Source organism: Anopheles bellator, chromosome X (assembly GCF_943735745.2).
Source record: "Anopheles bellator chromosome X, idAnoBellAS_SP24_06.2, whole genome shotgun sequence".
Taxonomy (NCBI): domain Eukaryota; kingdom Metazoa; phylum Arthropoda; class Insecta; order Diptera; family Culicidae; genus Anopheles; species Anopheles bellator.
This window is the reverse complement of record NC_071287.1, coordinates 3,889,836-3,902,073: the sequence shown is the minus strand read 5'-3', so window position 1 is coordinate 3,902,073 and position 12,238 is coordinate 3,889,836. Positions and strand designations below refer to the sequence as shown.

General features: G+C 48.9%; 1 protein-coding gene across 1 annotated transcript; it reads left to right on the top strand.

Moving 5' to 3' along the window:
- The first annotated feature begins 451 nt into the window (after nucleotides 1-451).
- LOC131213562 (brahma-associated protein of 60 kDa-like) lies at nucleotides 452-2,683 on the top strand. The gene is made up of 4 exons (XM_058207627.1): nucleotides 452-641; nucleotides 740-936; nucleotides 1,009-2,291; nucleotides 2,361-2,683. The coding sequence occupies exons 1-3, from the start codon at nucleotides 531-533 to the stop codon at nucleotides 2,201-2,203; spliced, it is 1,503 nt and encodes a 500-aa protein (XP_058063610.1). The 5' UTR covers nucleotides 452-530; the 3' UTR covers nucleotides 2,204-2,291; nucleotides 2,361-2,683.
- Nucleotides 2,684-12,238: the final 9,555 nt, after the last annotated feature.

Genomic DNA, 12,238 nt, shown 5'->3' with positions numbered 1-12,238 from the left:
TTTGACATTTCGTTTTTATATTTATATTTATATTATATATATTTTATCGTGACGAAATGACGTTTTTGCGGTCCGATATGCGCTTCGTCTGGCGGGACAGTTACGGTGTATGTATGTTGTTGTTGTGTGCGTAACTAGGGAAGATTTGACGTTTCAAATGTCATTGCGTTTACAGATCCATGTGCTGTGTTCGTTGGATATGAAAAAATAAAGAATATCGATACGTATAATAAAAAAAACAGATCAGAAAGAGTATACGAATCTAACAATGTTTTTTTCGTAAATGAGCGTAATGCTACAATATGCTTCGGGGCGCTTTAAAAGCAGAATGTACCATAGGGGCTTATGCTTCATGGGCAGTGTTTATGATCACATCGGGCAAGCTGTCAAACTGCATCGAACAACGAATGCCTGTTGCTGCAAATGAGTGTTGTTCACTGTTTGCCGCCGTTTGAGATAGAAGTTTCTAACCTATGAGCTTCTAGAAAAAGATTTTCCGTGTAGAACAGCAGACCCAAAAGCATCCGACGATGGCACAACGGTTCCCTCAGCCTGGAGGATCATCCCAACGGCATGGCTACGCACCCGGCGCAATTGGTCCGTCCGTGATGCGTCCGTACGGCCCGGCTGCCGGCTTTGGAGTATGCTGCTATGCTGGATCGAGCTTTTGGCGCTCCCGCAGGTTCTAACATTCAATTTGAATACTTTCCTTTCCGTTTCCGTTTTCTTTTGTCCACAGGCGAGAGGTTATGTGTCGCACCCCCATCTGGGCGCGCCACCGCAACCCAGTCAAATGCATCACCAGCGTCCGTTACATAGTGGTTTTCCGGGAAGTAGCAGTGGCAGTGGAGTGATTCGTGGTTCATCCGTGCCTGGCGTTTCTACGGGAGGAAAACGAACTGGCGATCGTAACTTGACGGGTCATCAGAAGCAATAGTAAGCGTACCTAGAGACTGTGGAGTAAGTATCCGTTCTTTTGGCTGTATCGATTCCTGTTTCTCTTGCCAGTGGCGAATTTCAGGCAAAGCGACGGAGAAAACTAGGGGATAAAATTTTGCCACAGAAAGTGCGCGAGCTTGTGCCGGAATCGCAGGCCTACATGGATTTGCTGGCGTTCGAACGGAAACTTGATGCGACCATCATGCGCAAACGGCTAGATATTCAGGAGGCTCTGAAGCGTCCAATGAAACAGCGGCGCAAGCTTCGCATTTTTATCTCGAATACTTTCTATCCGTGTCGGGAGTCGGACTTTGAAGGTCACGGTGCATCGTGGGAGTTGCGGGTCGAAGGACGCCTGCTTGAAGACGTAAAACCGGAAGCGGGAAAGATGAAGCGGAAGTTCAGCAGCTTCTTCAAATCGCTTGTAATTGAGCTAGACAAAGAGCAGTACGGTCCGGACAATCATTTGGTTGAGTGGCACCGTATGCACCAGACGCAGGAAACGGACGGCTTTCAGGTGAAACGGCCAGGCGACCGCAATGTGCGTTGCACAATTCTACTGTTGCTCGACTATCAGCCGCTGCAGTTTAAACTTGATCCGCGGCTGGCACGGTTGCTGGGTGTCCACACCCAAACCAGACCAATTATTATCTCAGCGCTTTGGCAGTACATTAAAAAGCACCGACTGCAAGATGCGCACGAACGTGAGTTTGTCACGTGCGACAAGTACCTTGAGCAGATTTTTGGTTGCACACGCATGAAGTTTGCCGAGATACCGCAGCGTTTAAGTCCGCTGTTACATGCGCCAGACCCGATCGTTATCAACCATGTAATAGCGGTTGAGGGCGTACAGGAAATGGGAAGCACCAAACAAACCGCTTGCTACGACATCGACGTTGAGGTGGACGACAGTCTGAAGCAGCAGATGAGCAGCTTCCTGATGAGCACGGCAAGCCAGCAAGAAATACAAACGCTCGACGGCAAGATTCACGACACCGTAGAGACGATCAATGCACTGAAGACGAATCGCGAATTTTATCTTAGTTTCGCAAAAGATCCCCAAACGTTCACGCACCGGTGGATCGTATCACAGCAGCGGGACTTGAAGGTAATGGCAGATGTGGTTGGCAACCCGGAGGAGGAACGACGCGCCGACTTTTATTATCAACCCTGGACACAAGAAGCAGTGTCGCGTTACTTCTTTGCGAAAGTGAACCAAAAGAGGACCGACCTCAAGCAATCACTTGGCATACGAAACTCCTAGGTGGCAGTTACCGTGCAGATAGTTCCCTTTGCTTGCGTTGAAAGCAGTGAACTTTTGCAAATGAAAAATCGTAACAGCGTAACAAAACGTACGTTTAGATTTTTCGCATCGGTATTTTTAACGAATAATGTTGTAATCAACTTTTTTTATATTGCAGCATTTTGTTTTATATTTTACCAACCGATCTACGTTCGAGCTTACTCGCTGATGTTATAATGATGAAGCATGATTGGACTATATTGGAATATATTTTTGAATTATAGACAGCTATGTGAGGGATACTTAAAAAAGAATTGCAATGTAACTCAGCTGCAACTTACATCGATAGTAGATAAATAATAAAACAACATAAAAGATGAACAGATGAATAATCTAATCTTGCTGTTCTCACTTAATAGCATTGGGGAAAATTACTCAAAAAAACAAGCCACGCAGCACGATTCATGTAGTGCTGAAGAATACTATTTGCCATTGATTGTACAAACCAAGAACGATAAAATAAACAGTAGGTCGTTCCGTAGAGTTTTTAAAATATCTTTTTAACTAATTTATTTTTTTTTAATTTAAAAAAATCCCATATCACCAATTTCGTGTGTCCATTCGGGTTAAGAGATGCTGTAAGAGAGAGCGAGGTTATCGGTCGCCATGTGAATGAATGAAGAAGGAGCCATCGTAACCGTCGACGGCGTACTCTACCGAGCAATGTTGGCTAATTGGTTCTTTGGCGAAATTGAAGCTGAGAACTTTGGTCGACAGTTTGGTTTCAACACGATGGCGCTACCTCCGAGTCCTTCAACGGTCTCGGGAGCTCGTAACGCACGGAGCACAGAAAGTGGCAACTTCCCCACTTCGCACTGCTCGGCAAGCTTCTGGGCGAGTGTGCGCGTTGTGAGGTTGCAGAAAGTTGATTAGAAAGCTCAGGATGCTTTTGCAAGCTTGGCCTTTAGAAGCTTCCACGGGAAGCAAGAACCGCGGGCTTTGAATTGCAAGCTGGCACCGACTGCGGTGAGTGTATACCAGGCTCCTGACCCGTAGCGTGCCGCGTCCAGGATTCTCCTACTAAAACAGATGGCCACGTAAGGGATCTGGCTTATCGATTCCCGATTTTAAGCGCCGCAAACGTTAACGTTGTCTTTGTGCATTTATTGATGTTTTTTTTATATGCTATGACACTATTCGGCACCTCTAATGTTTATGTTTGTTTACCGTGTTCGTGTTTCTGGCTAGTCTTCCTTGAAGGAGCTCGTGGTAAGGAGCTTGGTTGAAGGAGCTACACCATTCTGGTCCCACCCCGACCGGCCACACAGTATTGTCTTTTTTGCCGAATCGATCTATCGATCGAAAGATCTTGTAGTTCGAACTTCGAAGCGTCCTCGAACCTTTTTAGAGGCACGGCCCACGGACTCGTTGTTTGTGAAGTCAAAATCGCCATGAACAACTAAAAGCACTGTGCGCATCTTCCAAAAGCATGATCACGCGTAAACTTCGACAAGCATTTGATGCGGTTCTGGAGCAGTTTTCTTGAACACGTGCCAGAAAACCGCAATGACGTTAGCATTTCGTTTCGTTAAAAACAGCTTCGAACGTAGGTAGGCAACAGATAAAACCATGCTTTGTTTTAAGTTGAAACCCTTTCGCCAGATGCCAAATTGGGGTAACGTGGCCAAAATAACGAAACAAGAAGGACCACAGTGACCACAGCTAAAGCCATATCGGTTTACATAATCCACTTTTCGACCTTTACACCTGGTATAGCGTCTGCTGGACGACGTCGGACGAGCATCCACGCAAATTTTGGCAGCCTAGCTGCCGGGTGCCGATGGGGTGTCGTGGATCCAGCTCCACTCCCTTAGCTGGAAGATGCTTCCATCTAGCCTCGTAGAAGGTCGGCACCACATGGTCAATTGCATCGCATCGTGAAATATCAATATCTCTCACACCTACTGTCAGTCCACTTGTGACGTGACGAAAGGCAGGTCGGCCGTCACACAGAGGTAGCTAATAATTGATGGTACGTTGCCGGGGGCCCCCGGAGGCGATGCTAGTGGCGCGCAGGCTTCACTTCTTCGACGCTTCGGCCACCCGAGCAGCAGCCCATTTATCTTTTTCTGCCTGCCGACGGTTGGGACTGCAGCAGCCTTCCGGGGTGCGACTTCCGGGTGATGATGCCATTTGTCTTATCTTGCTTTATTGGCTAATCGCCGAGGACCGCAACGGACCGTTAGCCAGCATTCCCGGAACCCGAAGCAGGCGTCATATCGTCGATAAATCGTCTCGTCGTCTGACGTTTGCGGTCGATTCGGTCCGGGATTTTTACATCCCAATCCGATCCAGGACTTCGCCGCCAGGTAGACCTGCGGTGTGTCATTCGGTGGGTTACTTCCACATCAGAGCACAGACACACGAAGGGAAGCGTAAATTGACGGAAGATGGCATACAGAGCGCTCCGGTCCCCTCAATAGGTGTAGGGTAGGTGTACGAGATTTCAGGCGAAAATGATCGCCCCACCGGTTTGCGTAGCAGCTACGTCCGGGGGTTTAGTGTGTAGCGTGTGGCTTCCCGTCCGGAAACGGGGCGGCCCCGCCAACGTGTCGTGTGTCAAATAAATGAGCCAAACGATAAATCTTCCATCGGGCTGAGATCCTGAGACGAGGGTCTTCCGAGAGAGCGAACGCGCCTGACGCGCGAACGACCGCCGTCGGCACTACGTGTGTCAAAGCCTAGCGTACCTGGCGCATGAAGGAACCTGGGGGGGTGTACCCAGTTCCAAGTGCATTATCCTGCAGCCGCAGTGCACCGGTTGATCCAGGTCGTCACCAGACCAGATTACGCGTCAGGCGTCATAGCGCAAGAAAGTGTTCTGGGTGTCCCCGGGGTGGTTTGGAGCGGTGCTCTGCAACCCACTGAGTGGGTTGGCGCCCGCCCGAGCGGAACGATTTGGTTCGCATGAAAATTCTTTATCCTTTATCGCTATCCTTTCCCCGGCCTGCCTCGCTTCGAATCACGCTTGCGTCGGTTGGCCTATTTTACGTCCGAAGGTGCCGAAGGCGTACAGGCATAAGTCAAATCACCGTTAAATGCTGTGATATGTGCTCCACCCTCGCGCCCTCTCGACCTTTTATTAGGGTGGGCCTTTAGCGGCAACTGGCATCGGTTGTTCCGCATGAGACGCCCCTTACACAACAGGGTGATCCTTCACTGAAGTGATGGGGGTTCCCGAAGATCATGGCTATATGGTGCGTAGTGTGCCGCCCTGTTGAAATCGAATGTCGTCCAAGTTTTCAGCTTCAGTGCATTGGCTTCTCTTGCACGACGTGGAGCGGTTTACGATAATTCTGCTTAAGTTTTTAATGTTTCCCAATTTTCTGCAAACGTATGGCGTCCCATGTCATAAACGTCCCGTAGATGCTAGTTTAAAATACAAACACCCGGATGGACCAACCTGAATAACAGCAAGCAGCAGCAAAAAAAAAAAAACTTAAAATTCGGAAAGGTACGTCCGGATACGGACTATCGGCGAGCCAGCACGAATGTAACTGTCAGAATAGGCCGTCATTCAGGAGCGCACGGCGATGGAAGTAATGTTCCGGGCGCGGTGTGCGCGGAATCAAGACAGACGAGGACCAGGGCAGGGATCGATGTTCGCCGAGTTGGATGTGGGTTGTGGGACGCTATCTTGCCAGAACAAAACACCCACGTCGTCACCGTCAGCCATTCGACCCCCGGAAGGACGCCGCGCTAGATAGTGGATGTAACGAATGCCCCGAACCGCTGAATCCGTAAATCGGCGGCCATTAATTGAAATCGACAAATCGAGTTCGAGTTCACCGGGTTCACACGGACGGGCCGGCGCCGTGATGATGATAATGCGTATCGTTTGACGTTGGTTTTGACAGCTTGCGCGGAGTGCGGATCCCTGGTCCGTCGGTTGTCCCCGTGACCGGTGCCAGGAGCGGCTCCAAATGGCAGCGAAAATGGAAATCTTGATTGCCGTTAGTGTTATGGTAAGACAATCCAGCCCGTATCCTGTAGCAGGGCTGGGTCAAATTGTCTGTCGACACCTACCTAGGGGCCAATGCAGTGCAGGTTGGTGGCACGATACCCTCATTAGGTTGAGGACCACTCCAGCTGGCGCGTGCAAACGCACTTGGGACGGCGCCTTTGCTTCGGCGAGCCCCCGCAGCTCGCTCGTCAAGACGCAATGAAATTCGGTTGTAAATTTTTCATGGCCAACCGGGCAGTGCCGACCAACGGAACAGCGTTCCCCAAGTGCACAAGAGCCACAGGGTACAGGAGCATCCATCCAGTGCCGGGTCTGGATTATCTTGTTTTACTGAAACTCTGACTACAAACAAACAAAATTGCAGAAAAATTCACGAATACACTCTTCTCTGTGTGGAACGGAACGAAGATAGTTGTCCCCAACTAGTCGGAGTGAGTGATCCCTGTGGGGATTCGAACTGCGGACTTTCGACACACGGCCCAGGTGCGCGAACCATTACTCTGGCCCATCCAGCTGGTGCTGTGTATCGGAATCATTGGTCGGTCGGCGCAAAACGGGAGCCGAGGTCAACCCAACGCTTTGATTAGCCTCTACGATTGTTACCCTTTCGGAGCCATCCAGGAAGGCCGTGTCGTGTCCGCAGAATCGAAGGGTGCACTAATAAATAGAAGCGGGGATCGGGCCGGGCCGTGACGATAACATTTGCCTCCAGCGGTGCTGAATAAATGTACAGCATATTTACATGCTCTCGCTTGTCGTGTTACTTCTTCCCCGGTTAGGAGTAGCACGCATCGGGAGGTTCTGACGCAAGCTCTGGCAGCATCATCTGGAGGTGCTCCTAGGAAAGAAAGCGACGTGCGAGGAAGGATTGAACAGCAAGTCTGTGGAAAGCGAGAACTAAGGGTAAGGAGCAGAGCAGAGAAGGAAAGAGAGACGGGGATAACGGTGGACATCGAGAGAGAGAGAGAGAGTGAGAGAGAAGGTCATATTTGCTTGTGGTTTCCGCACGAAAAATGAAGGCATTTTAAATATTGCAAACAACTCGGCCCAGGGTCGGCCCAGCTCCGTTCCTGCCAGAGCTCCTTCGGAAGGTGATGCACGGTGATGTGGGACCGTATAAGGTTCCGGCAGATAAGAAAGGATGGCCCCTGAGCCCCTCGGTACCACTTTCTCGGCTAACAGCTGTCTTCGAAGTCGGCCCTTCATACGCCGACTATTTACGGTCGGTTATTACCTTGGTAAGCCGTCCGTTGGGGGTTCTCCTACAGACAAATCTTCCGTCAGACCGGTTCCAGGAGCCGGACGACGCGGTCGCCGAGATGTTTTGGGTCACGGGACGATGATTAATCGTGCGCCGCTCAAGATTTGGGTCGTGGTGGCCTTTGTGGCCTGAGTGCCGTTCCGAGCGTCTTGTGGGGTGCACATACCAGTGCAGATATACTGGCGGCACTTCAACTTTAGTTAGGTACTACCGGTACCTGCCACTGACTGACTGAATTGTTTCTGAACTGAGAACAATTGGAGCACACCAAAGAGCAAAACCTACAACCTACTGGTTTGGTTTGGAACTATTGTATTTGGTCCAGAAGAAATGTCGAAAGTCAAAGTTCATTCATCATTACCTTGCTTTGACATAAGGTAAATGAGTTCCGGTTGGAAAAAAAAAAAATTAAATCAGTTTGCAACCAATCTTTAAAAGGGTTAGACCATGTCATCTTTTGTGCCTGTAAATGACGTTTAGCGAAGATTATTAATTTTCTGCTACCCCTTGAAGAAAACTGCTTGTCAGGACTTGTATTTAGAAGATCGCAGCGCTTTCAGAGGTTAAAAAATTTCAAAATGGGGATTTTGGCTTAACAAAGAAAGAGCATCGGAGGACTTCAAAAAACGGAGTTTCTGATGGCACCAAGAAGGTGTGATGCTTCACAAGCTCCGCAAACCTGATGAAAACGTTAGTTCAGATTGCTACTGACAACAAATCATCAATTTGAACCATGCATTGATCGAAAAACAACCAAAGCACAGTTTCTAGTATTCCGAATGGAGACGCCTGGTGGGGCATAATAGCCAAAAAAAGACCGCCAATGCAAAACTAGTTCAGGATACTATCAAATCGTGAACTATCGATACTATCAAATCAGGATACTATCGAATCGTGAATCAAAACTAGTTCAGGATAAAACTAGTTCAGGATACAGGATACTATGGGAGCTGCTATCCCTCTCCGTGTTATTCACCAGACTTGGTTCTTTCCGAATATCATTCTTTTTCATCGATGCGACATGGGTATTGGCTGAGCAGCAATTCGTCATTTTACGAGGAAGTGTAAATTGGATGGCTAATTAGTATACTTAAAACGCCGAAGAATTCTTTCATCTAGGAATCCACGATTTTCCAGAGAGATAGAACATTTTCTTTCTTAAAAAAACACGATCCGTTATTAGGGTGATCCATCAAGGGTTTCGATTTAAGACTACTGACTGCTGTACTTTCGAAGCGTCAAATGTCATTCTGGAAAATGTAAACATTTAGTAAACACTTTGCCGTTTACGAAACTGGAACGCTACACACTAGCAGAAAATTGGGAAACATTAAAAACTTAAACAGAAGCCAATGCACTGAAGCTAAAACCTTGGACGACATTCGATTTCAACAGGGCGCCATACCATACAGCCACGATGGCAGCCACAATCGATGTATTGCAAGAGCTTAACACACTCTATTACGTGTAAACTCGGTTTTGAATATTTTGTGGTGAATTCACTGTAGATGTAGATGCGCTTAGCCCCCCTTACCAGTCGTTAAAAGTAACCTGGTCCTGGCCCGCGGCCCATCCATCTCACTAGGTCCATCATCCCGACCGGCCACAGCTACACCTCACGAATCACACGACGGGCTACGACGGGGCGTTTGTTTTTGCGCGTTCCGGCACACTCGTGATGTCCTTTGCCGACGACGACGACAACGAGGACGACGAAGCATTAATCATGTTTTACGGTTGGAGTCAAGTTGCCGCCGTAATCCGCTATTCATTTGTGTGCCAAGATGCTGCCACCGGGGCGAGCTCTTGGCTTGGCGTTATACGCCCCCGGAGGACCGTACGGTCCCGGGGCGCCCGGGGTGGTGGGCGCCATGCTTCACCAGTTCAGCCAGCCAACAGGCAGCATCCGTCATTTTCGAGCGAGCAACAATTAACCTTCGTAATTAAATTTCTTCCCGTAATCTCATCGCTTTTTTATGTGGCCCCCCCCGTCAGTTTGTTTGGGGGACGACGGGAGGTTGATGAGAGGGGAGGGTGGGGGGGCGGAGTTGTGGAATTGTGCTTGTGGCGCATTTTATGGTTTTCCGGTACGCGGGAACTGCTGCCGGACTCTGGCTGCTGCTGCCGTACCCATCAAGGCCACCGTGTTGGAGGTGGTTGGTGGTGGAGGGTGGGTGGGTGGGTGGCAACGGGAACGCCGCATTGGTCGCCAGGCACCAGGGGAATGGGCTGGGCAGCATAATGAAACATAAAGACACGGGCCCGAGGGCGACGAGCGAATGATTATGTCACGAGCGGTCCTCAAGTGACAGTGACAGTGGCGTGTCGGGTCGGGGGACTGTGGGATGATTGGGAGGGGTGGGGGAGGGGGGAAAGCACCCGACCACCCCGGTTTCCGCGCGTTGAAAATGGGCGTTAAATTTCGGGCACCACTTAGCACTCGCTTCTGGAGCAAAGCCGGGCGCAGCATAGAAATCGTGTCGGGCGCGCAACATTAATGGGTTAATGTGGGTGAATGCGCTGTCTCATGCTAGTAACCAGTGCTGCACGCAACAACAACAACAACAAAAAGAAACCGTGGTGCTTCGCCCGGCGCGTCTAATGACTTCCGCTTGACGGGCTGCCCGGGTTTGCAAGCGCTGCTGGGAATGGGGTGGGACTTCCTCTTGGGTGTTTTTAGGGGGTGTGATTTAATTTAGTATTTGATGCCCGTAATGCATTGCACACGGACACCACCGCGCATCGTTCATTGCGTGGTCTTCATTGCGTTTCACAGCACATCTGTGGTTGTACTAAATTTTAGTACAGCAGTCTACTAAAGCTCCACTGTCACTAGCTTCATCATGGCCAGCTCTGCAACTGCATCGGCCACCGGGTCTCATTTCGTTGCGTTTCCTTTTAAAGTCCCTCATCTCATCAGTCATCTTGGTACGCCGAGTTTATAGAAAGTTATGATTAATGGAACTCAAAAGAAGAAAACTAATTCTACAAACTTACGTCGAGAACCCCACTGATGGTCTACTTTAAAAATATCAAAAACACAAAAATTCTCAAAATCAACTGTATATGCTGTGTTTTACCGTTTCCGGGAACCCAATGCCGTAGATCGAAAGATTCAGAGTAGACACCGAGCAGGTCCTCGTTGGCCTTACGGACGCTGTCCTCCCATCAAGCTCTTGGCCTATGGACTGGCCTCCATCCTTCACTGGGCCGAGGATTCTTCTGAGGATCTTTCGCTCAAAGGCATTTAACCTGTTTTCCTGGGACTGAGTTAGGACCCAGTTCTCCGATCCGTAACATAAGAACGGGGCGGATTATTGTCTTGTATAATCTCAGCTTGGCCTGTCTGTGCACTGTCTTGGACTTTATCTATGGGCAGCGTTGAGAAACATGTCCGGTTGGCTGTTTGGAACCTCCGACTTATCTTGCCCTCCTCACTATCATCCTCTGCCAGGTTGGTGCTGAGGTACACAAAATTTCCGACACTCTTAAGATTGGCGGATGAAAGGTTTTGAGATCAATCAAGGCAAATCCTACACTTTCGGTTCGGCATATTGCAAAAAATATGGTGTCAGCAGAAGCACTGTCCAGAGGATCTGTCTACGAAGAGGCTACTGTTTTCTCTTTGCGTAGTCGCTAAAACACGCGCTAGAAAGTTGTGCAACAAATTTCTGGCGAAGTACAAAGGATGCTTGCTAATTGAAGACGAAACATACGTGAAAAGCTTTCTGGATCAGAAATTTTATCTCGCCACGGCATGGGGAAATGTCCCCTTCAATTCGCCAGCAAAATTTACACGGAAACTAATGATCTGCAAGGATGTTGCACCTGTGGACGGAAAACCAAGGTTTCATAAATACGACGATGAACTCAACTCTGTACAAGGAAGAGTGTCTCAAAAAGCGAGATCTATCATTTATTAAGTCACACAAAGGTCCGGTTAAGTATTGGGCTGATTTGGAAAGCTGCCACTATAGCAGGGATGTAGATCAGTGGAAGGTGGATTTCAGCGTAAAGGATATCAACCCGACCAAATTGCCCTAAACTCCGCTCAATCGAAATTTTATTGGGCATTCCAAAGAAAGTTCGCGATTTCATCCGGCGACCGACATAATAAATTTCAGAAATTCTTCTCTTCAAAAGTCAAACCAACGCCGAACTAGAGCTAATGCAATTGGTCCCGATTCTAACTGGGCCATGATTTACTGCACGACTCTGTCAAGAGCATTCGGGTAGTTCGATTCTTGACAGTTCCACTCGGCTCCTTTGTGGTTCCTGAATTCCTACGTGGCTCCTGAATTTATTTGACGTATGTTTCCATGTACCAGGAATTTCCTGCAACTACAGCCCGACAGCTACACATCTTGTAACAGCAGTCTTGCTGGAAAAAAAACCACAAGAAAAAAAACCTACACAGGAAAACCCATGCTCAACGTGCGCACGCTCTAATGCTGGGAAACAAAACTGACTCGTGTTGTTTTGTCCGCAACAGTAACTTATCCTCACGCATCCTCGTTGTTCCTGGGACGCTCACCTGCGTTCGGTGGCCAAGTGCCGCCGCGGACTACACGGTACGAGCTGCCGAGAGGACGAGAGGACAAACTCATCGTAGTTACTTGCAACATATGCAAATCTGTGCGCCTCCCCCCCGGGGGCAGCATACAGCCAAAGTTTCTACGTCGGTTGTAAGACACGCTCCAGGCAGCACGCAGATTGTGCCTGGACTCCCGGACTTGCCGGAGAAGTCCGAATAAATTGTGTCATCATAATT